This window comes from Kogia breviceps, chromosome 18, assembly GCF_026419965.1.
Source record: "Kogia breviceps isolate mKogBre1 chromosome 18, mKogBre1 haplotype 1, whole genome shotgun sequence".
In the NCBI taxonomy this organism is placed as follows: Eukaryota; Metazoa; Chordata; class Mammalia; order Artiodactyla; family Physeteridae; genus Kogia; species Kogia breviceps.
Window position 1 is genome coordinate 29,945,431 of NC_081327.1, and position 26,534 is coordinate 29,971,964.

A 26,534-nucleotide genomic window follows, 5' to 3' on the forward strand; every position below is an offset into this window, starting at 1 on the left:
AATGAAATAATGCATATAAAATGAAATAATGCATATAAAATGAAATAATGCATATAAAATGAAATAATGCATATAAAATGAAATAATGCATATAAAATGAAATAATGCATATAAAACACCTAGCATGGTGCCTGGTTCAGTTAATAAACAGTAGGGATTGGCAAGATCACGTTTATCCTCAGAAAGTCAAGATCAAGTATTAGCTCTTCTATAAAACCTCTTTGGTTGGGGCTTCCCTGGTGGCGCAGTGGTTGAGAGTCCGCCTGCCGATGCAGGGGACACGGGTTCGTGCCCCGGTCCGGGAAGATCCCACATGCCACAGAGCGGCTGGGCCCATGAGCCATGGCCACTGACCCCCGACCAAATTAATCGTTTCCTACCTCTTGTGCTCATACTCCAGGAAGGATGGTTTCATGGGGAAAACAAGGGTTTTAAAGTCTGACAGGCCTTGAGCTGAATCCTAGTCATGTGACCCATATAACTTTAAGTAAGTTAATTAAGCTTTTAAGCCCTATCATTAGGGGTAATGATAGCTAGTGTGTGTTGTGTCAGATTATCCTGTTAAAATATGGATCTTCTTTAGAGTGGGAATTAGGGTACTGTTCATCTTGCCTGGTATATAGTAGGTGCTCAAAAAATGTACAATGACTTAAATATAGCACTGAAAGCTTGTTAGTGTTAGGAAACCATAATTAAAAACAAGAATAGTACAAATGAGGTATCACAGAATATCAAGTGGAGAAAAAAGAGTAAAATTTAAGATGATAAAGTAAAACACGGTAGAAAGCCAATATAAGGGTTCAAAAACAAGCAGAAGAAATGATAAAACATAAAGCTTGATCAAGTGATAAAAGTATGGCTGATATAGAAATGGATAGAGAGGATAAACTACAAAAAACAAAGTACTACCACTAATAACATTTTCACACAGAGGGAAGATGGGAGAAAATGCAGCTTTGAGAGTAAGATCTGAGTAGTTTCAGCTTTACAACTTCCAGAATTCCAGACATTGGTTCATTTCATCCTCACCACAACCAGGGACGTGGGTGGTCATAGCCCTCCTTTCAGAGTTGAGGAGACAGTTCAGAAAAGTTAAAGGTCATACTAGTTAACACACAGAAAGACCCAGAGCTTGGATTCAGATCTCTTGAGTCCAAGCACAGTGCTCTTTACATTCTATCCTATAACCCGTGTGCTAGAAAGGCAGGGGATTTCATATAATGACAGCTTATAAATTAATTTAGCATTTAAAGTCTTAGGCTTCACAGTTGTAATGGAAAGGTATATTTGCCTTTCAGTTTATGCCTGTTCAAATACCAAATGATGAAGAAAAAAGTGATCCTGTCCTTTTTGCCAGTAGAGTCCGGAATTTAATGGCAGAGTAAGTATCTATATGTGATTATGATCAGTAAATAGTTTTAAAATTATTGGTAAATGGCATTTAACATTGTTTGAAGTGTTTGTTTTTTTCTGTCTGAGGGCCTCATTCCCCAACTCGTTTTGGTAAGGAAAAATCATGTGCCTAGGAATGCGGTCAGTAAGACAATCTATAAATATTTTCCCTGACGTAACCCCAAACTAATAGAGACGTAGCTTTGCCAGAAGGGGAACAGGGAGGGTACATGAACCAGGAGAAACCAGCCAGTGACCTCCAAAGGGTGAATTCTCCCAAGCTGGCCAGTCGCCGTCAGACAAAGCTAATGATGGTCTGAGTGGTTCCTGCTGTGACCCACCTTCTATCCCCTCAGCCTCCGTATAGCTGCCAAGGCCATGTGTTTCAAAGGCATTAATGATTATAGCACCAAAGAGGAGAAAGTTTGCAAGGGAATGCAATAGATGCATAGAAAAGGGGGAAAGTCTCCCTCATTAAGGAGATGGCTATAAATTTAGGATTTAGGGCTTCCCTGGTGGCGCAGTGGTTGAGAGTCCACCTGCCGATGCAGGGGTCGCGGGTTCGTGCCCCAGTCCGGGAAGATCCCACATGCCGCGGAGCAGCTGGGCCCGTGAGCCGTGGCCGCTGAGCCTGCGCGTCCGGAGCCTGTGCTCCACGACGGAGAGGCCACAACAATGAGAGGCTCGCGTACTGCAAAAAAAAAAAAAAAAAAAATTTAGGATTTAGAAACTGCAAAACATAAGGCAAGTATTTTCCTGCACTTAAGGGAGTTTTAACTGGCCACTATCCTGATTAGATAAATCACCTCTCCTCCTGTAATGAAAGAGTGTGTTATACTATCCCCACCACCCAGGCAGCCTCAGAGCCCTCCAGGTGCGCACCCTCTCCCCAAGCACCACCTCCCTCAATCATGCCCAACGGTAGGTTTGGAGCTAATAAGCCAGCAGTATTTATTCTCTTAGTAAAAATGCAATGAGAACTCTGAATTTAGCTTCATAGCTGAATTTAGCATTATAAGCACGATTATATATATTATATGTAGATTACATATATTAATATTTCACAGGAGACTAACTTTATTTTCAAAAAAGAATAAATGTTTAAGTGTTTGGCTGAAAAACTTTTGTTACTATGTGTCCCTACATGTACTTGATTTACCTAGTTTCTAGAGCAGCTACAAAATTTGCTTTGATATTGTTTTCTTCCCTCTTCCATTATGTTTTCATACTAGCTTATGTCCAAAATTTAGGAAGGAAGATAAGTACTAGCAACTGAGAGAATTTACATCAGCTATTTTGACTTCCCAAAACCTGCCTAAAAACAGAGGAAAAATTTGTTTAAGCAGCCTCTTCCTGGATTTGGAGGCGTGGAGGTAGAAGGGCCTTGGATAAAGAGTAAGAAAGACCTCAGTTAGCTGTACAACCTTGGATAAGTCCCCTCCAAGGCTCCTTTCCTCATGTGTAAAGTGGGAATTCTAATCCTTGCCTGGCTTTTCTCATAGTTTTGGTTATTATGAGAGTCAAGTAGGAAAGTATATGTTAAAAGCATTTGAAAATGGTAAAGAGCAAAGCCGAGGTAAGTAGTGGTGGTCGACCACTAATAAATATTTCCCAAATCCTGTGCTAGGCCATTTGCTTGTGTTACCTAATATAATCTTCACAGCAGCTCTGAGGCAAGTGAGGAAATGGAGGCCCTGAGGTAGTGAGAGTCTCTGGGCTGGGATTCAAATCCACACTTCCTATTACCAAAGCCCAAGAGCTCTTAACTGTTTTGTTCTACTATTTACTCTTATAATTTCTGAAGTGTTTTTAATTTTTATTTTCCTTATTTATTCTTATACCCAAATAGTCATTAATCAAAAACAGCTTAGTGGCAGGTAGGAAAAAAATGTTTATTCATATTGCATTCATTGAAAATTGAATGTTCTTAGCCATGATTCAACAAAATCAAATAACAGTTGATGACATAATTTTATGATTGTCACTGAATTTGTGTGAATAAAAATTTAGCCAAGAGGGATCTGCAGGAAATTATTTTATGTACAGCACAGATTTTCTTCTTGTCACTCAAATGTTTTTTCAAGTTCTTGTTAATATGTATTTTTTCCAAATCTGTTTCACTATTAGTAGATCTCTGAGCAGGAGGGAGGTAGTCAGTGTCATGCACTCCTTTGAGGATGGAGGGTGTTTAGGTTTGGAAGAAATATGATCTTATAATCAGTCCTCGTTAGTATTTTTTGAAGATTGCTATGTAGCAAGAAGGTGATCTTCAGTCTTAAAAGATGGAAAGACGCAGATGGCTAGCGACATGGACAGACCGTTCACTTATAATATGTATAGGTGCCATTTATCTGTTTAAATGGCACTTCCACAGGCATTCTTAGTTGGTCCTTAAAATAACCCTGTGGAGGTAGTGATTATTCCTATGTGCAGATGAGAAAAGTGAGGCTTAGGTTAAGTGCCAGCTGGTAAAAGACTCCATAGGACTTGAACCTAAGTTTTCTCATTACTTTCCATGGACTGAACTCAATTACTATTAGCGCTGTAGTCAAAACACAGAACAAAAATGACTAGCTGGCAGAAGCACACAGACATAAGGAGATTAACTCAGGCCACAATAAGTCTGTGAAGTAGAGAAATATGTCTCTTTGGCAATTATAAGCCAAAGCCACTGGTTCAAAAAGTAGTAAATACTTTTCCATTTACTGTCATTTGTTGACCAATTCAGGCCTAATGAAAAACCATCACCTTTTTAAAAAAGTTGAATCTGTTTGCTTTTTAATACTGTAGAGCTCTGAGAATTCCAGTAACAGATCACACCTATGAAGACTGCAGATTGATGATTTCAGCAGGACAGCTAACACTGCCTATGGAAGCTGGGTTGGTGGAATTTACCAAAATCAGCCGGAAATTGAAGTAAGCATATTTTAAAATTCCCACACTTTCCTAAAGGTGTCCAAAAGAGATCTGAAATCCTGTATGTTTATTTTCTCTGGTTTCATTAATGATCAAACTCTAGAACCTACGTGGTGTTTATTAAGAAAGCCAGGGATGTGAATTTATCTCCCATTTAGTTCATCTAGTTTCGAACAGCTAACTCAGAAATATGTGCGTTGGTCATGAGAGGAGAACGAGATAGTAAACATGGGTCAGCGCAGATCTGCCTCCCTAACTGGAAACAGCTGAGTAGTTGGTCCTGCCACCTTCTCATAAGAAAGATGGCATAATTACATGGTACTGGCACGAGGTGGTCAGAACTCCTCATGTGAAATAGGAATTGACTTGTGGAGCAGCAATTCTGACCATCATTGAATTTTAAATATTTTCCTAGATCAACCTTCTCCTTCTGGGTACATAATTTTTTTTTTAAAGGCAAAAAAAAATTGTGATTTTTATGATCTGGTTTAAACCATTTAGAACATTCCCTTTGAACTTCCTGGTATGAAGGTGTAACTCCCACATCCCTCTCTGATTACAGTTCATTGTTTTCAGCCCTGACAGGGATCTGCAGAATTTATTAACTCAGTAGACCTTGGCATCCTCCCTAGGAGGGAGCTGCAGAACAAGTTACTGTATTAAAGTTCAATATTAAAAAATATTTTTGATAACTGATGTAGCAAACATTATTTATATCTTCTAGATAGCAATGTTTTGATGTTATATTTTTACAATATTCCAATAGATTTGAAAAAATTAGATAGGCACCAAAATTGGATATAGAAGTATGTGTTAAGTCACCTGTTTAATTCTACAGGATGTGATGTAAGCTACAGTATATTTTCCAGTGCTTTTTAAAGTATTTTATAACTAATATTGGAGGAAGTGTACAAAGTCTAATGAATCCCCCATCACAACATTTTGTGAAATGTAAGTTCATTATCATCCGGAAAGCTTGAAAGCAAGAATTGTAGAATTGTATTTTTTTTTTAACAACTCAGTAAGTACTGTTGACTTACTAAGTAATATTTAGATTAAAATGTGAGTTCTTTTTTTCTTCTCATGAGTCATTTATTATCTTACCACATTGCTCCTTTTCCCAGTTACTTTTCTTTCCCTCACATATTTGGGATAATTACAGTTATGCTAATATCCTTTAAAAAATTAGAAGTCTGTATCCATGTTCAAAATATGCCTTAAAATATTCGTTTTCTTCTCCTTTTCAAATGTAACACTGAATATATTTTTCTCTCAGACAGATGAATAAAACAACACTCACAAAATGTCCATGTGGATTGTAAAATGCTAATAACACATCTTCATAACTCTTTGTTTAGATTAGATTGGGATGGGATTCGTAAGCATTTGGATGAATATGCCTCTATTGCAAGTTCCTCTAAAGGAGGAAGAATCGGAATTGAAGAATTTGCGGAGTATTTGAAGCTGCCTGTATCAGATGTCTTGAGACAACTTTTTGCACTCTTTGACAGGGTAGGTTAAAGTTTAATCTTTAACACGCAAATATTTTTATTTCGCGAGTCCCCACAGGGTATAAATCAGTATGGCAGGCATTAGAAAAACATGCTAGGTCAATGTTAGAAGAATCAAGGCTGAGCCCATAGTTTAATTGCATGATTTTGTTTTTCAGCTTAATAATAATAGTAGTAGCAGTAGTAGTAGTAGTAATAATAATAGTAATATAACAATAATTGTGTGTGTGTGTGTGTGTGTGTGTGGCAACAGTTACGATAGTGTCTATTTATTTTAAACACCAGGTCAGAAATAAATATTGTGACCATATACCCATATTTGTGAATGGAATTGGAAAGTTTTACATAACTAGCAAGAATTTTAATATTTATGTCAAAATCATACATCGATGACACAGGTAGTACTATTCTATCCTGAAGGTTTCTAGACTTCCCCCAAAACATCCGAAGACCAAATCGATTTTAGTTTATTTATAACAAAGTTTTCAATTAAAGCTTGACTGTTTCTCCTTACACTGGGGATTCAGTTTTCTGCTTACGAATATGTACGTACATTGAGTTAGATAATTGAAATGTCAAAGTTTCCTTAGGAAAAGTACATCAAGATTTCAATTCTCTCTTTGTAATTTGTTTTTTAATATATAAAGTTTACAGTAAAGTTTACTTTTTTGGTTACAGTTTTGTGAGTTCTAACAAATGCAAAGAGGCATGTAACTAACACCACATTCAAGAAATACAATTGCAAAAACAAAAAAAATTCCCTGTAGATAGACTTTTATAGTTAAGCCCTTCCCTCACCTTTAACCACTGGCAATCACTCCATCCCTATAGGTTTGCCTTTTCCAGATGCCATACAAATGGAATCATTTAGTATATCCTTTTGAGTCCAGCTTCTTTCACTCAGCATAACGCATCTGAGATTCAGCCACATTATTGCATGTATCTGTAATTTGTCTCCTTTTATTGCTGAGTGGTATTCCATTGTGTGGATGTACCATACTTGAGGAACATTTGGTTCCTCAATTCCCCAATTGAGGAACATTTGGTTTGTTTCCAACTTGGGACAATTATGAATATAACTGTTCTAAGCGTTCATGTATAGGTTTTTGAGTGAATATAGGTTTTCCTTTTACTTGGATAAATACTTAGGGTTGGGTAAATACTTAGGATTGTGATCTTTTTTATTTCACATTCATTCCTGAGGGATATTTTTGTTGTATATATATGGAATTCTTTATAGAGTTCTCCCCTTTCAACAATTTAATAATTTCATCCTGCTGCCTTCAGGCCTATCTGGTTGTTTTTCAAGTTCCTCCTGCCATGGTATTTTATCCAGAGGTAGTGCTTTTTGTATTTCGATCAGAATTTCTAATTGTAGTGAGAAGGAGAAATAGGCTGAACTGGGCTCATTCCATCCTGGCTGGCACCAGAAGTCCCAGGTCTCTATCAACCACTGGGAAAAGATATTTTGCAAAGAAATTATAGCCCGCTGACAGAAACCAGGACAGAACTTTTCTTTTTCTTCTTACCCAGAGGTCACTAACATTCCTAATGATTTATTCTGCGACTTATTCTCTTAGATGAGCTATTCTTTTTTAAAAAATTTATTTTAATTTTGGCTGCACTGGGTCTTCATTGCTGGCAGCAGGCTTTCTCTAGTTGCGACGAGCGGGGGCTACTCTTTGTTGCGGTGCGCAGGCTTCTCATTGTGGTGGCTTCTCTTTGTTGTGGAGCACGGGCTGTAGGCGCATGCGCTTCAGTAGTTGTGGCACGCGGGCTCAGTAGTTGTGGCTCGTGGGCTTAGTTGCTCCACGGCATGTGGGATCTTCCCGGACCAGGGCTCGAAACTGTGTCCCCTGCGTTGGCAGGTGGATTCTTAACCACTGCGCCACCAGGGAAGTCCCTTAGATGAACTATTCTTTAACATGATGCAGGTAAGCAGCCTTCTTCCGTATGGAGCGCACAAGCCTGTCTTCTGTGCTCGTTGCAGCATACAAGTATTTTTTCCATGTCCATGAAATGTTAATGTGTCACTGCAATGGTGCTACTATAAAGTGTAATGAAGATTTAGGGGAAAGGAAATGTAAATTATGGGATGTAACAGTGCACGTTGGGAAAATAGAGGCACTTTTCACTTGTACTGTTACTAGTATTTCTGTGAGATTTGTATAGCATTTTTCAGTATGGCCCTGGAAACCATGCAAGCAATTTTAAATAAAGTTTCTATAAATATGAACTTGGTGACAGGAAGGAATATGGCAGGGACATACAAATAAGGACAGGAGATGGGGAAATGGGAAGTGATATGAAACAGGGGCCAAGAGGGAAGTTCAAAGCACATCATAGACTTTATGCTCATCAGCATTTTTAATCAAGATTAAAAATAGTCACCATAGAAGTTGCCCTGTCTTTCAGGTGTCAAACTGTCATAACAGCAATAACAGGATTGCTTTGACACCAGTTCTGTCTTTTGATGACTGATGATACCTGCCAGTGGCCCCATTGTTTCTATAGCAATGGGATATGTGGGAAGATTTGGGAGTGGGGAAGGGAGTGTAAACCAAGGATTACAATAAGCCCTAGTTAGCCAGATTGACTCACTCTGAACAGAAGAATACAATTAGCTTCAAGCAGTTTGGAGACTGGTGAGCCTTTGTGGCCAGTGTGGTCAATCACACTTCTGCATGGACTGCTTCAATCGGCTCACGTTTCAATTATAACTTAAGTTTTCTTCACTTCTTTGTATAGTGTATAGACCTAGCTTTAGATATAGACCATGAGTTGGTCTTTAAAACACTTTTGATCTCCAACATACTGGAAGGTAGAGAAAATAATCTGGAGAATTAACCAATGCATTTGACCTTTCTTTACCTCTTCCTTTTCTCTTCTCTTTGTCTGTCTTTCTCGCTTTCCTTTTTTTGTTTTTAACATACCTACATGTCTGTGCCTGTGAAGATTTGCTTTGTTTTGAGAAGCTGAATTATGCAATTGTTGCCACGCCCTGTGCACATCCCAACTTCCATGCTCTCTTGGAGGGATTTAGCTGGGAAATGTTCCATGGAAAAGACAAAGAAGTTCGGCATAGTTTATTTCTCTCTGAGTAACTTATCTTGCTAAACTCAATACTTATGAGCGGTGGGGGAGGAAGAAGAGTGGGAAAGAGAGAGGGCGGGGTGTTCCTCTTGCTCTTCCATTTCAGTAGCTATAAATTTTTGCAGGGCAGAGGGCTCCTCCCATATGCCTTTCCCATTTTATTCTCCTTTTCCCCTTCCTTCTTTTCTTCTCTCAATCTCTCCCCAAGTCTGGTGCAATTGTGGTTGATATTTTGGGGAAGGGGAGAGATCTATATATCTCTCCATGTTCCCTTACTCCTTCTTCCAACATACATTCCTGGCAAGTCTGCAAAAACTTCATAATGGTTTTCGTCTCAGTCTGTCCTAAAAAAAAAAAAAAAAATGTGCTGTCTATTCAGTTTCTTCTGACAATCTGATGTGTTCTTTTAGATTGTCAGATATGCGATGGCAGATGATTTCAAGGTCCAACAGAAATGTGGCATTCATGATCAAAGCATAGCATGGCTCATTGGTTTAGGATAGTTTTTTGTGGAGCTGTCTCATCTCTGAAAAAAAGAAAAAGAAGACCCTTTTCATCTTTAGGTTTCATTCAGCTTCTTTATTTTCCCAGATGTACACTGAACTCTCTGAATCAGAGGCTGATTGGGATTAGTCAAAAGTCCACATGAGTTAGAGTTGAGAGCTGAGACAGTAGTTGAAAACAGTGGCTTCTCAACATTTTTTATATTCATAATTCAGTTTTCAAGACTAGATTTTTTTGCCAACACTCTTTAAGGCATTTAAATACACTTAATGGGACTGAGAAACAACACTGGCTAAATCAGAAATAATTATAACACAGTCATTTTTATAGTTATAAGAATATCTACACAGCATCACCTTATTTCATTCATTCTTCAATGCTGTGTTATTGAGCAGAGCTGTGTGCTGCCCTGCCAGCAGTATCTTACATACCTATGAGACAAAGTCCTCAAATATTGCAGCACACATGTCATCTTTGTTGCTAGTTTGACAGTATACCATGTTATCTGCCTCTTACCTCTTACTAGTGGCAAGTCATCTCATCTACACTACATCTCATGATACATTCAGGGTCATGTTCCATCCGGCACACATCACCATAACGGTATGTATATTCACTGGTGGCAAAGCTATATTTCAGGGGTCAGCAGACTTTTTTCAGCAAAGAGCCGGATTGTAAATGTTTTTGACTTTGTGGGACATTTGGTCCTAAACTTTCAGTATAATTTGTACAGCTGAATAGAAAAGTTAATCCACCCCACTCAGAAAGATTTCTCTGTTTATTTTCAGTCACTTAAGCCACATAAGTGCCCTGTCCTAACTCTCAGCATGAAAATCTGCATAATACAGCACCCTACCTTCTCTAACAGGGAAGGGCAAGCAAAGATGCTTGTTATTATATGCTCATTATTTGCTCATGATTTAACACTTGAACTAATGCCAAGAACGGGGCAGACAGGAAGAACTCGGATAAAGAAATGCATTCATTCCACACAATGCAAAACAGTAATAAAAGATCTCCAGAATAGCCAAAAATGCTGGATTGTCAAAGTGCTAAAGTATACACACACTTTCCTGTTCTAATATTTGAACAAAGGACATAGTAATGCCAGAAGAACTAAGTACCAGTTAGAAGGCCGAAATGGGAAAAATCAGGACAGTTTTCACATTTTTTAGAGAATGGAAATAGTAACCATCTATCTAAATTTTCTTAGCCTGTGGTTTGTTGTGTGCATAATGGTTTTGGTAAAAAGAGAGTGAGCTCATGCCAGACTATAGCTGAGTGATTAGAAATCAGTCTCTCTTATCTGTGAAGATGAATGATATACCACTAGTTAGAAATGGGGAGAATGTCAATAAGAAGTAGACAGATTTGGTGAGAATAAATATTCAGAGTGACCCCTTTTAAATCAGATGTGGAACGATGGCGGCTATAAGCCCTGACTGCAATCCTTCAATCAGTCCTTAAACTTTACCAGCATGCTTTATTTTCATCAGTTTAGGAAATATAGCAGGTGACAGTCAGCAAACTACAGCTGATAGACCAGATCCAGTCTGATGCCTATTTTGTAAATAAAGCTTTATTGGGACACAACCATGCCCATTTGTTTATGTACTGTCTATGGCTGCTTTCATAATACAGTGCCAGAGGTGAATAGTTGCAACAGTAAAGTCTTCTATCCTTTTTTAAAATTGAAGTATAGCTGATTTACAATGTTGTATTAGTTTCTGGTGTACAACAAAGTGATTCAGTTATATTTATATATTCTTTTTCAGATTCTTTTCCATTATAGGTTATTACAAGATATTGAATATTTTTCCCTGTGCTACACACTAGGACCTCATTGTTTATCTACTTTATATCTAGTAGTGTGTATCTGTTAATCCCAAGATCCTAATTTATCCCTCCTCCACCCCCCTTTTCCCCTTTCTTCTATCCTTTAAATTTCCAGTTCGGGTTTGATGTGTACTCTAGTATTTCATAGCTCATGTGAAAAGAACTCATCTTGGGCTTCCCTGGTGGCGCAGTGGTTGAGAGTCCACCTGCCGATGCCAGGGACACAGGTTCGTGCCCCGGTCCGGGAAGATCCCACATGCCGCGGAGCGACCGGGCCCATGAGCCATGGCCGCTGAGCCTGTGCGTCCGGAGCCTGTGCTCCGCAACGGGAGAGGCCACAACAGTGAGAGGCCCGTGTACAGCAAAAAAAAAAAAAAGAACTCATCTTGATTCCAATCTCAATTAATCAGGATTTGTTATATGAAATCTAAAGCTCATATGATATAATTAACAGAAGAAAGCTATAACTTTCTGAGTGGGCTAGATGAACATCCCTATCCAGTTGTACCAGTCATCCTGAAAGTTTGATGGCTATGTCTGACCATTTCCTTCTTCAATTCTCAGGGTGACTTACCTCCCCCATGTAGTCCAGCATAATATTTTCCCTCCCTGAGTGTTCTTACACTAGAAATATCCTTTTAAGCATGAGAATTGTATGCTTTCTTTTTGGCTTCTCAATGCAAGTCTACCTAGGAGACACTTAGAGGAAACAGAAAGGAGAGGGCATTGATTAAAGCTCAATTTTTTATTGGAACAAGTGAGCAATGGCCTCCTCCAAGAGCATAAAGGGGTAAAGAACAGGGCTTTGTAAGGAGCAAATTGTGTCAGACCAATTTAATTTCCTCCTATGACAGAGTGACAGTCCAAGATGATAAAGAAGAAGAAATAGATATTATCTATATGGACTCTAGAAAGGTTTTTGATTTCATCCAACGTGACATTCTCATCAATAAATTAGGAAGGTCTGGTCCAAATCATGTTGCAGTTAGGTGAAAGCCCCATTTGACAGAGAGCCCTCACTGAAAGTGGGAGCTGTGTGTCCTGTGTTATTCGAGACCTGCTTCAGTCCCGCCACCTTGGAGTTCTGTCTGGAGGAGCAACATATTTGATAGGTTACCGGAATCCTTTTGAAAACCAGACAATACGTCAAAGTGAGGATAAGGGTATGTAAGTATGTCTTTAAATGCTGTAGAACCAGACCCAAGAAAAAGATTAAATTACAGTCATATATAACATAAAACTACTTGGGCATGAGAAGGAAACTGAATGCAAGGTAAGAACGAAGCTGCAGTCACCACTTCATGGCACATGAAGATCTAGACTCACAGAATTCTAGAGCTGAAAGGATGTTTAGTGTCAAATTGCCCATCTTCCTCATTTCTCAGGAAGCTTCCAGCCCAAAAGAGGAAGTTGCATGCTCAAGGCTACAGAGCTGGTTAGTTGCAGCACTGGGAACTCCTAGTTCAGTATTCTTTTTACTACAAACCATCTCTGGACTTTTTAAAAATAACTTTCTTGAGGCATATTTTACATATCATAGCATTCAGCCATTTCAAGCATACAGTTCAATGATTTTTTTAGTAAATTTACCAAGTTGTGCAACCAGCACCATAAATCAGTTTTTTTTTTTTTTTTTTTTTTTGCGGTATGCGGGCCTCTCACTGTTGTGGCCTCTCCCGTTGCGGAGCACAGGCTCCGGACGCACAGGCTCAGCGGCCATGGTTCACGGGCCCAGCCGCTCCGCGGCATGTGGGATCTTCCCGGACCAGGGCACGAACCCGTGTCTCCTGCATCGGCAGGCGGATTCTCAACCACTGCGCCACCAGGGAAGCCCCATAAATCAGTTTTAGAGTTTTTCCATCACCCCATTATGATTCCTTGTGTCATTAACTGTTAATTCCTGTCACTTACCTATCTCCCAACCCTAGGCAACCACTATAGTAAGTCCTCCTGCGTTGTTCTAGACCTGGTCTAGAACAAAGACTAGAATAGAGACTTGTATAGATTTGCCTTTTCTGGACATCTCATGTAATGGAATCTTATGATATACAGTATCATGTCTGGCTTTTATCACTTATTGTAAGTTTTTGAGGTCCATACATGTCGTTGCCTGTATCAGCAATTCATCCCTTTTTATTGCCAAATAGTACTCCATTATATGAATTTATTGCATTTTGTTTATTCATTCACCTGTTAGTCGATATTTAGGTTGTTTCTACTTTGGAACTATTATGAATAGTGTTGCTAGTAGCATTCGTGTGTCACTGTTAACTTTTTAAGTTCAATAACTCTTCCCCCTCAAATTGAGGTTAAATTTTCCATTGAATATGGCCTCTTCCCCTACTCTTTTTCTCCAGAGCTGCACAGTAGAGTTCCCCCAGACAGCAACCAAAGTTCCTATTAATGTTCTAATAAATAGCCTTAGGGGATTAAATAGTCCAGAGAAGAAGAGGCTTGTTAATCTAATAACAGTCTTTTATTCTATGATGGCTTATGAGAAACTGTTAGCCAAATGCTTTCCATCTTAGCAGAAAATAAATGAGAGGAATTGGATTTAAACTTCAGCGAAAAACACTTCAGATGGTCATAAGGAGGCACATTTTATATGACAATGGATGCTGTCAAGTTAATTTGCAATATTATAAAAACAAAGCCCATGTAATTTCCTCAGAAGCTTATATGAATGGATTTAAATCTGTCTGAGGCCAGATGGCCCCTTGTGATCCCCTAAAAGGAAGAAAGTCCTTTTGTGGTGCTTCTTCAGTGTGATAAAGGAAGATATTTGGCCTTTGGTGTTTACAGAGACCATGGTGCCCATGAGACCAGTTATTGGAGTCATTGTGTTAATGGAGAGTTTTCTATAAACCACTAAGTGTGGCAGGAGACATTGTTCTCATGTCCTACACAGAGCAGTGTCTCCCAGCTACTATTCTCTCCCTAATAATAGCTAGAATAATCATTATTTAATTCTAGAATTGTACAGTTTATAAAGTAATATTATGTTTAATCTCCTTTTGACTTCATATTTGAGCCTTAGTAGTTTCCAGAGTAACCTGTGAGATAGACGCTGTCACATGGCAGTTCAGAGACCTTTCCAATTTCATTCTATTCTATTGAGTTGCCTTTATCTCCCATCATTCTCAGCAGTAAACTCTAATCACACTGGACTACTCATTATCTCTTGAATACCACACATGCTTTAGTTCCTCTATCTTTTCACTACACCACCCCTTTATATATATATATATATATATATATATATCTTGTCTTTTTGGAGAACTCTGACTTAGCCTATAGTCAGGCCTACACATTACCTCTTCTGTAGGTAAATGTTCTCCTTTCCTTTCCTCAGCAGAACTTATTGTTCCTCTTTTGGGCACCCATATTGGTTTGATAATCCTGTACAATATATTAGCTGTGTGACCTTTTATAAGTAGCTTAACTTCTCTGAGTTTTTCTTTCCTTATTTCAAATGCTTTTATGTCTTTCAGGGAAATTCTATGAAATCGATATACCAAAGAATATTATATACAAATGTAATAGTTTAGTATTAATAGTAGAAATGTGAAAATAGACCTCAGACTATAGTTACAACACCTAGTTTTCTGTGGGTTTCTTTGATCCTTGAGGACAGCAATCCTGATGTTTTCATCTTTCTCTCCTAAACATTGAGTCCATTGAAACATTGGAACATAATAAAACATTGAAACATAATAAAAGAAATTGAATCATTATGAAGTAGGCAGGGGAGATACTATTATCATCAGTTTGCAGATTGAAATTAAGTTCCAAAATGCTGAGTGATATAACGATTTAGTTATGTCCTGGCCACTTTTCCCTGAGTTTACCAATAGAACTTCCAAAGACTGCTGAAGGGCTTGTACTCTGACTCTCCCTGGTATCAAGGATGAGGTTTCTCAAAGTATTATCTGGGACTATCTGTCATAGACTGACTTCTGAAGATACTTATTAAAAATATAAAATCTCATAAATGTAATTTTGAGCAAAGAGAAGCCGGACACACAAAATCAGAAAAGAGAGGACAGTACTACCAAATTTACAGAAATAAAAAGTATTATAAAACAGTACTATGAGCCAACTGTATGCCAAAAAATTGGTTAACCTAGATGTAATGGACAAATTCCTAAAAATGTACAACCTACCAGGACTGAATCATGAAGAAACAGAAAATATGAACAGACCTAACTAGTAAGGAGATTGAATGAGTAATTTTTTAAAAACCTCCCAACAAAGAAACTCCCAGGACCAGATGGCTTCACTAGTGAATTTTACCAAATGTTTAAAGAAGAGTTAACACTAATCCTTCTCAAACTCTTCCCAAAAATTGAAGAGGAGGGAATACTTCCCAACCCATTCTGTGAGGCCAACATTATCCTGATACCAAGGTCAGAAAAAGATAATACAGTTGACCCTTGAACAACACAGGGGTTAGGGGAACCAACCCCCGTGCAGTCGAAAATCTCCGTATAACTTTATAGTCGCCCCTTTGTATCCATTATTCTGCATCCACAGATTCAGCCAAGCTCAAGTGTAGTACTGTAGTATGTATTTATTGAATAAAATCCTAGTAGAAATGGAGGCACATAGTTCAAACCCGTATTGTTCAAGTGTCAATGGTACAAGAAAAGAAAACTACAGACCAATATCCTATATGAATTGTTTTTTTAATTTTATTTATTTATTTTGGTCTTAGTTGCAGCAGGCGGGCTTCTTACTTGCGGCTCGCCAGTTCCTTTAGTTGCAGCATGTGTGCTACTTAATTGCAGCACATGTGCTCCTTAGTTGTGGCTCATGGGCTCCTTAGTTGTGGCATGCATGTGGGATCTAGTTCTCTGACCAGGGATCAAACCCATCTCCCTTGCATTGGAAGGCAGATTCTTGACTACTGCACCACCAGGGAATACAGATGAATACAGATGCCCCCATATGAATACAGATGCAACAATTCTGAACAAAATACTAGCAAACAGAATTCAACAGCACATAAAGAGGATTTTACATCATGACTAAGTGGGATTTATTCCTTGAACGCAAGGGTGGTTCAACATATGAAAATCAATCAATGTAATAAACCACATTAACAGAATGAAGAGGGAAAAATCACAGTTACCTCAATCAATCCAGAAAAAGCATTTGACAAAATTCAACACCCTTTCAGATAAAAACACTTAACAAACTAGGAATAGAAGAAAACTACCTCAACATAATAAAAACCATATATGAAAAGCCCACAGCCAACGTCATACTCAATGGGTTGAGCCTGAAAACCTTTCCTCTAAGATTAGGAACACAAAAGGATGCCTGCTTTCACTACTCCTATTCAGCATAGTACTGGAAGCCCTAGCCAAAACAGTTAGGCAAGAAAAGAAATGAGAGGAATATGAGCTGGAAAGGAAGAAGAAAAATTATCTCTGCTCACAGAATACATAATCTTATATGTAAAAAAAATCCTGCAGACAACACACACACTCACAATTGTTAGAACTCATAAACTAATTCAGCAGAGTTGCAGGATATAAATCCACACACAAAACTTAGTTGTGGGGACTTCCCTGGTGGCACAGTGGTTAAGAATCCACCTGCCAGTGCAGGGGACACGGGTTCGATCCCTGGTCTGGGAAGATCCCACATGCCGCAGAGCAACTAAGTCTGTGCACCACAACTACTGAGCCTACGCTCTAGAGTCCACAAGCCACAACTACTGAAGCCCACGAGCCTAGAGCCCATGCTCCACAACAAGAGAAGCCACCACAATGAGAAACCCGTGCACCGCAACAAAGAGTAGCCCCTGATCACCACAACTAGAGAAAGCCCATGCACAGCATCAAAGACCCAACACAGCCATAAATAAATTAATTAATTAATAAAAGAATCTGCCTACCAATGCAGGGGATACAGGTTCGATCCCTGGTCCGAGAAGATCCCGCATGCTGTGGAGCAACTAAGCCCATGCAATGCAATTACTGACCCTGCACTCTAGAGCCCACATGCCACAACTACTGAAGCCCGTGTGCTTAGAGCCCATGCTCTGCAACAAGAGAAGCCACTGCAGTGAGAAGCCTGTGCACAGCAACGAAGACCCAATGCAGCCAAAAATAAATAAATTTATTTTAAAAATAACTTAGTTGTGTTTCTATACACTAACAATAAACAATCTGAAAAAGAAATTAAGAAAGCTACTCTATTTACAGCAACATTAAAAAGAATAAAATAGGAATAAACAACCAAGGAGGTAGAAGACTTGTACACTGGAAACTACAAAGTGTTGTTCAAAGAAATTTAAAAAGATGCAAATAAATGGAAAGACATCCTCTGTTCATGGATTGGAATTCTTAATATTGTTAAGAAGTCAATACTACCCAAAGTGGTCTACAGAGTCCGTGCAATCTCTATCAAAATCCTGACAACATTTTTTTTACAGAAGTCAGAAAATCCATCCTAAAATTCATATGGAATCTCAAGGGATGCTGAATAGACAAATAGTCTTGCAAAAGAACAAAGTTGGAAGTCTTACACTTCCTGATTTCAAAACTTACCACAAAGCTACAGTAATCCAAATAGTGTGGTACTGCCATAAAGACAGACATATGAACCAATGGAATAGAATAGAGAGCCCAGAAATAAACCTGTGTGTGTGCGTACAAATGATTTTCGATAAGGTTGCCAAGGCCATTCAATGGAGAAAGAACAGTCTTTTCAACAAATGGTGCTGAGAAAACTGGATAACCACATGCAGAAAAATGAAGTGGACTCTTACCTTATGCCATATATAAAAATTAACTCAAAATGGGTCAAAGACCTAAGCATAAGAGCTAAAACTATTATGTTTTGTGTTAGACAAAAACATAGGAGAAAAGCTTTGTGACAGTAGATTTCTTGTTGATTTTTTTGGATATGACACCAAAAGCACAAGCAATAAAAGAAAAAATAGATAAATTGGACTACATCAAAATTTAAAATTTTTGTGCATTGAAGAGTGCACAACAGAGTGGAGAGGCAACTCATGGAATGGAAGAAAATATTTGCCAATCATATAACTGATGAGGGGTTAATATCCAGAATGTAGAAGGAGCTACAAAATAACAACAAAAAAAACACACAACCCAATCAAAAAGTGGGCAAAGGGCTTGAATAAACATTTCTTGATATACAGGTGACCAACAGGTATATGAAAAGATGCTCAACATCACTAATCATTAGGGGAATGCAAATTAAAACCCCTATAAGATATCCTGTCACACCCATTATGATGGCTATTATCAAAAAACAAACAAACAGTAAAACCACCCAGGAAATAACAAGTGTTGGCAAGGCTGTGGAGAAATTGGAACCCTTGCACACTGTTGGTGGGAATGTAAAATAGTATAGCCACTGTGGAAAGTAGTATGGTTGTTCTTTAAAAAATTAAAAACAGAATTACCATTTGATCCAGCAATTCTGCTTCTGGGTATATAACCAAAAGATTTGAAAGTAGGAACTTGAAGAAATATTTGTACCCCCATGTTCATAGCAGCATTATTCACAAAAGCCAAAAGGTGGAAGCAACCCAAGCATCACCAATGGATGAATGGATAAAAAAAAATGTTATATACATACAATGGAAGATTACTTAGCTTTAAAAAGGAAATAATTCTGACCCATACTACAACATGGATGAAACTTGAAGACATTATGCTAAGTGAAATTAGCCAGTCACAAAAGGACAAATACTGTATGATTCCATCTATATGAGCTACCTAAAACAGTTAAATTCATACAGACATGAAGTAGAATGGTGGTTGCCAGGGCCTAAGGGGAGGAAGGAATATTTAATGGGGACAGAGTCTCAGTTTTGCAAGAAGAAAAAATTTCTGGAGATGGATGGTGGTGATGGTTGCACAACAGTGTAAATGTACTTAATGTCACTGAACTGTACACTTAAAAATGGTTAAAATGGGGGACTTCCCTGGTGGCGCAGTGGTTAAGACTCTGAGCTCCCTGTGCAGGGGGCCTGGGTTCGATCCCTGGTCAGGGAACTAGATCCCACATGCATGCCACAACTAAGAGTTCACCTGCCACAACTAAGGAGCCCATGAGCCACAACTAAGGAGCCCAACTAGGGAGCCACCTGCCACAACTAAGACTCAGTGCAACCAAATAAATAAATAAATATTTTTTAAAAGATGGTTAAAATGGTAAATTGCACATTACATGTATTTTTACCACAATTTTAAAATTTTTTAATTAAAAATTTTAAAACAAGATACAAAAAAGTATATGCTATATGATTCCATTTATTTAAGGTACAAAAATGAATCTGTGGTGTTAGATGTCAGGACAATGGTTAGTTACCCTTGGGAGAGGAGAAAAGCTGGAAAGAGGCATGAAGAGCCTTCGGGAGTCCTGATGATGTTCTATTTCTTGATCAGGGTGTTATGACGTGGGTATATACATTTTGTGAAATTCTTTGAGCTATATATTTGTGATTTGTACAGTTTTCTATGTGAATGTTACACTTCCAAAAGATTCCAAAAACGTAAATCATGAGCCCCACAGCAGACTATACAGAATCAGAATCTCTGAGGATGGGACCTGGGGACCCTAAATTTTTTAAATCTCCCTTCCAAGTTTTTCTTAAGAACATTGGATGCTGCAAATCTTTGCTAAAGGAAGAGAATTAGGTAAATATTTTTCCAGTGCACCAGAATTCTTCAATTGTACCTTAACAATAAATATTCCTTAGAAAAGAAATTCTTTATATCCTTGAGTCATTTACCTTCTCCTGTTAGGAAACTCCACGTCATCTTTCAGGTGCTGAGAAAGAGAACTAAAACTAGTTAACAGCATATAGAAATGTATAGTTTAATATATTACACTTAAAAATATGATTTCTTCTAATTTGTCAGACATACTATAACTTAGGAGTATTTTATTGATGCCCTCTGAAAAATGGCAGGTGCTAGGACCTAGTGGAATTCAGGCAACTAGGGTAGGAGGTGCACCCAGGGTGTGGTACAGTGCAAGCAAGTACAGAAAAGCCAGTTCTTCCCCATGTAAACTACTTAGACTCCATTTCATCTCTCTCATACCACCTCCAAGACTTCAGCAGCCTTTACCCTGGCTTGGTAAACCAAAAGCATGTTTCTTGCAAAGGCTCTATTGGAAGGAGTAGATCAAGGTCAAGGTCTTGGACAAGCTCTTGGAGACCTTCTTGGAGGAGGCGGTCAGAAAAGAAGAGGAGGAGGAAATATCAGAGGGATAGTTGAAGGAATTGTGAATTTTATCAGTGAGGCTGCAGCTGCTCAGCATACACCGGAACCACCACCCACTGAGCAGCATTTCACCAACGTGGAGGCCAACGAAAGTGAGGAACTTAGGAGGTTTCAGCAACAATTTGCACAGCTGGCTGGACCAGACATGGAGGTGGGTGCCACTTACCTAATAAATATTCTCAACAAAGTCCTGTCTAAGCACAAGGATCTGAAGTCCGACGGCTTTAGTCTTGACACCTGCCGGAGCATCGTGTCCATCATGGACAGTGACACAGCTGGAAAGCTGGACTTCGAAGAATTTAAGTATCTCTGGAAAAACATCAAGAAATGGCAGCGTGTTTATAAGCAATATGACAGGGACCATTCTCGTCTCTGGGAAGTTCTCGGCTGCGGGGGGCTCTGCAGGCAGCAGGCTTCCAGCTAAAGGAACAACTTTACCAAATGATTGTCCGCCGATATGCCAGTGAGGATGGAAATATGGATTTTAACAACTTCATCGGCTTCCTGGTTCGCCTGGATGCTGTGTTTCGTGCCTTCAATCCCTGGATAGAGATGCGGATGGCCTGATTCAGGTGTCTATCCAAGAATGGCTGCAGCTGACCATGTATTCCTAAAGTGGGCACTAAGTCAGGACTACCCCAGGGGACAGGAGTGCTGGAAGCTTAGTAAGCCATGCTCTCTGCATGGTTGCACTTACCGCATCCAATGCTGTCATTTCCTGCCGAGTTCTTTCATAACCCTACCTATTTCTGAACTGTGCTGCCCTTTACTGCTTAATTAAACAGACTTCATGAAAAATGTTCTGAGTGGTTTGTATGTTGTCGGCTTTTTGAGACACGGGATTTATATGGACTTATATATGTGATGGGAGTGCAGGGCAGGCTCTAATGGAGTAGATTTTAATAGGTCATTTCTTATTTGGTGAATGAATTCCAAAGAGCAGGAAAGCTGTTGTTGTTATTGTTAAGAATGAAATTTTGAAAAAAATCCTGGAATAAATCAAGAAAGCTCTCAGGAGATAAATATATTTTTTTCCTTTAAAAAAGGTGAGGAGGCAGGAAATTCAAAACCTGTTTTTCTCTTAATTCACATCTGGTCTTTCTATTACATTAAAAAAAAAAAGTGTTTTCCTGGAAACCTGCTTAACTGTATAGAAACAGGTTCAGAAATGTGAAATTAAGCAGTTTTATAAAAGGTAGTATTTTTTTAATGGTGGAACAACTATCTAAAATCTAGAATTTTTTAGTCCCGTTTCTCTAGCAAAATAAGCAGGTAACAGTTTTGTTTTGATATAATTGTAAAGAGGATCAGGGTATTGGGGAATGAAAGAGTGTACTTATAGTTGAAATGTCTCTGGTTGCCTTAATGAATCAAAGTGATCACTCGTACATGTACTTCAAAATCAGGCACGCCCTGCTGATGTTAGCCAGCTCTTGTCATGTCTTGCCCTGCCTCAGAGCAAAGAAGATTCTTTCATTTGTTTGAAAACTGCAGACAGGAAAAAAAGTAAACAAAGAAAATGTACACAAATCATAACCAGTTATTTGGTATCTAAAGCAATAGAGAGATGTATAAATATATATAAATGTTGCTGAGTCTTTATTGCAGTGGTTCTCAGCCCTGATTGCAATTTAGAATCACGGGGAGAGCTCTTGAGCTGAGTCCCACTCCACATGAGTTAAATAAAAATCTTTAGAGGTGGGGCTCAGAGATGAGTATTTTTTAAAGCTACCCGAGTGATTCTGATGAGCAACCAAGGTTGACAGCCACAGCTTTAAGGTTAGGCTGTCTCACTGTATTTTTCATATTAGTCTCAGCTGAAAACTGAGGTCCCCACAGGAGTCGGTGTTGCCAGCTTCCAAAAGAAGATAGGAGTATGGAGAAACTGCCACCGAAAAAGCAGCGTTAGTTGTGCCTTTCTTGTGAATGGCCCTTGGTTTGGCTTTTTCATTTTGATTCAGGTGGTGATAACAGGGCAAACAGAATCCAGGAATCCCCGGCCAGTAGACTCAGCTAGAGAGGCTGCATTTTCAAGTGCTCTGTTCATCTGCCTATTTAATTGGTTTCTACACCTCCTGCTTCTCTGGCTTTTAATGCATTCCCTCTTCTCCCAATCTACTTTGGAGGATCATCCTGAGTTTGAAGATAAATCTTTCCTTTTTGACTCATTTAGAGGAAAGCTGTAACTGTTGAAATGATGTAACTGGACTGTTAACAGCCCTCAGCTGCCTGTTAGAAATCCCCAGTGAAAATAGGAGAGGTTGGCATTTGGCCTCTGTGGACACCATTATCACCATCATATAATATTTATGAAATACCACATGCGTGTAATTCTGAATTGAGCCAAGCCCAGAGATCACGTCCACTTTCCTCAATGGACTTGTAATTTAAACTTGGTCTGGGGAGCTACTTAAAACAGGTGTGGTTATATTAGAATGAGGCTGCTGCCAGCAACCACACATTAATATCAAGATCCCTGTTTTAGAATATGGCCACTAGTATGTTAGGCATGGCTGTAGTAATATAGCCAGGAAAGGGGAAATCTGCCAAGATGCCTTTTAAGGTCTCAGAATATTAAGTTTATAATTTAACCTTTCCACATGATGGCTGGGGAAAAGAAAATGTAGCCCCACTTTTCTCCCCTCACTTCATTTTAAATGTTTTATGAAAGTTAAGACCATTGTCTCACACTAGGGGTGGTATTAAGTATTTCTCTTGCTCTTCAAGTTAAGGGATTACCTACTTTTATGATTCTCTTCCTGCAGGCACAGGGCAAAACATCCTGAAGTTACCTAAGTTTCTCTTTTGTTCTTTCCTGAATTTGTGTAAAATTTGACAAATAACCCCAGACACTAGAGTGGATCCCAGAAAATTTAGTCCAAAGTCTGGATTTTTCCAAGTAAACAAACCTTTGGCATTGTGTAGAACCAGTAGCCTAGCAAGTGATTGAATTTCTTAATTTCCATCCAATGGGGTTTTTTTGTTGTTTGTTTTAGTTGGTGTTTTAAAGGCACATCTTCAGTGTAAGAGGGAATATTTACCTGATCATTTTTTTCAAATGTTGCCTTTTCTACATGGAAGACTACTGATAGCCTAAGATGAAGGGCTTCCATTAATGTAACTCCATCTCATTTTCAAATTTCTAAAAGCAATACAATCAATGTAGTAAGTTGAAAATAATAATTATTTTGTTTATATGTGAAATTATACATCTACATTTTTAAATTTCAACATATCCCATATGATTTTGAAAAACACCTTAATCTTGATATAATACACTGAATTCTATAACCTATAATAGCAGGAAAAAGAACGTGTGTGTTCTGTACCTAAGAACAGCAAATGTCCAAAAACATTCAAAATTTGTATATCATCTTAAAGGTCACTTTTAAAATATTTTTTGAGTAATAGTGCATGTGATTTAAAAGTTGATTTATGTATCAACTTCAATCAGAAATTTCATCAGTAATATTGCACAACTAACCCATAGTCAGGCCTTAAAAAATATTTTCTGAGGCACCTGCAGGGCACTGATACTTAATGTACCTACTAATCTGAAGTGCTTTCAGAATTACTTTTTTTTAAATGTCTATTTTTAATGCTAAGTGGATTAAAACAATTTAATTCCTAGAAAATTGATAATATAATTATGCAGGTGGGTAGAAATATGCTCTTAATAAGAATACTGAGGTAAACAGAATACCTCTTCCCTGCTCTCCTGGATAACTGAGAATTTATTGAATCTGAATAATAATACTCTTCCTGAGGAGTTCCATTGGTTTTTAAAGGAAAGAACCACAGCTTTGAGGAATAATTTTTTACCATGGGACTGATTTGAATTTGAAAAATTAAAGGAGTGTATTTTGCTGTACACTTTTTTATTATCTGTTTCTGAATATATTTTATCAACTTGCCTGCTTTAATTTGAATGATTGGGAGTCAGATTACCTAAATGTTAATTGTCATTGTGGCAATAGTGAGTTTTTTGACCTCAAGTAAAACTTACATCTCAATTTTTCATTAGTAAAACTCAAGAAGTTGAATGGATGATTTCTAAGATTCCTTCCAGTTCTAAATTTTATTATTCTGAAATTGGAACCTTAAAATGTATTATTTTATTAGTCCTATAATGAAATCTCTCAGAATAATTTCTATGCTGTCTTTTTTCCTTCACATTACTAGGATGAAAACTTACATATAGTTTCTCATGTGATTAATTATCAAGAGTCTGCTTTAATATTCTTTTGTCGGTCAAAGCCACTCATATAAAACTGTTAAAGAAAACCAGGGGTCCAGAATATTACCTTTATTCGTGAATAGCAGTAATACTAAGGGTCTTTTACATTTCTCTTTCTCCATCTGAAAAATAAGCTATAATGCTTGACCTGTATTATACATAGGGTCCGGTAATATAGATAAAAATTGGATGCCTCACAATAAATCAAAGACGTATTTCCAATCATACTACCTATGACCGTATCTTCAGTGTCCATAGATCATTCTTTTTTTAAAAATTTATTTAATTGAAGTATAGTTGACTTACAATGTTGTGTTAGTTTCTGCTGTACAGCAGAGTGATTCAGTTATACATATATATACTTATTTTCATATTCTTTTCCATTATGGTTTATCACAGATATTGAAAATATTCATAGGTCATTCTTATATCTATACTTCAGAACTTCTTTTTTTTTGAATTTTAGAATTTTATTTTTTTTATATAGCAGGTTCTTATTATCCATTTTATACATATTAGTGTATATATGTCAATCCTAATCTCCCAGTTCATCACACCACCACCACCACCACCCACCTCCCCTCCATTTTCCCCCCTTGGTGTCCATACATTTGTTCTCTACATCTGTGTCTCTATTTCTGCCCTGCAAACCTGTTCATTATACTTCAGAACTTCTATTCAAGACTTCTTTGTTGCTTAGTGGAGAAAACCATTTGCAGAATAAATTTACATTTATTGAGCATATATTCACGGTACAATAAGCTGTTCAGCCTCTAAGGCCTAATGAACAACAGCCCTCCATAGTGCAGAAGAAAATTAAATGTTAGTGGCACAACAAGGAAAATTATGTCCCTTAAAACTCTACCTTCTCTGAAACTTCTGGGGTGATGAAAATATCATAGCCATCAATTGTGATGGTGGTTACCCTGGTGTCTGCATTTTTTCAAAGAACATCAAACTGTACACTTAAAATGGATGCTTTTTATTGACTGTAATTGATACCTCAATAAAGTCGATTAAAGGAAAGGCAGAAAACATCTGTCTTAGAGGCTGGTAATTGGACAAAAATGGAAGTCGGATGACCTGAGTTTTAAATCCTAGGAAGAAACGCTGTTACTTTAGGGAAATCTTGAGTCCTCTGTTTCTACCTTCTCCGATGAGAAAGTGAAGGTAAATTATTCCTTTTTAGTTCCCACCCTGCAGCAAGATAAAGTAGTATGGTGACAGTGAGTCTTGGTTGCTTTGAGAAGCTGAGGAAAGCTACAAATTTTTTTCCCTAGAAAAAATGTACATATAAAAAGGGCTGGGACTTCCCTGGCAGTCCAGGGGTTAAGACTCCATGCTTCCACTGCACGGAACACCGGTTCGATCCCTGGTCAGGGAACTAAGATCCTGCATGCCCTGTGTGCATGCCCTGTGGCTCAGCCAAAAACAAACAAACAAAAAAAGGCATACCCTTTCAGGGGCTTCACAGCCTTCCCTTTCAAGCTCATCTATGAAACCCCAGTGAAAAACACTGCCTAAGTGTCTTAAGGTGAACCCAAAGTATCAGTAGTAGGTAAGGGTAGGTGAGGAAAAGGTAGCATCGTTTTTAGTACCTACCTGTGTGTGCTAGGCAATGGGAATACACTGCACAGAGGAAGGCAATCCCTGCCCTAGAGGAACTCTTGATTGTTGAAATGTAGACACTTAGTCACAGTTAAAGATTACGCTCTTATCAGTGCCAAACATCTGCTAACCTATCAAGTATCACACTTAGCTTTGTTGTTACTA

General features: G+C 38.2%; 2 protein-coding genes across 3 annotated transcripts in view; both read left to right on the plus strand.

Annotated features, from left to right (window-relative positions):
- LPCAT2 (lysophosphatidylcholine acyltransferase 2) overlaps positions 1-26,534 on the plus strand; it is a 63,757-nt gene that overhangs the window by 25,729 nt on the left and 11,494 nt on the right. For both annotated transcript variants that reach the window (XM_059043866.2, XM_067020111.1), the window contains 3 exons: positions 1,299-1,381; positions 4,183-4,308; positions 5,667-5,820. In XM_059043866.2, the coding sequence (XP_058899849.1) occupies positions 1,299-1,381; positions 4,183-4,308; positions 5,667-5,820 (363 nt within the window). The remainder of the gene's footprint in view (positions 1-1,298; positions 1,382-4,182; positions 4,309-5,666; positions 5,821-26,534) is intronic.
- On the plus strand, positions 20,295-21,199 carry CAPNS2 (calpain small subunit 2). The gene is given in 3 exon segments (XM_059043871.2): positions 20,295-20,889; positions 20,892-21,059; positions 21,062-21,199. Coding segments are annotated over 3 exon segments (744 nt in total). The 5' UTR covers positions 20,295-20,390; the 3' UTR covers positions 21,139-21,199.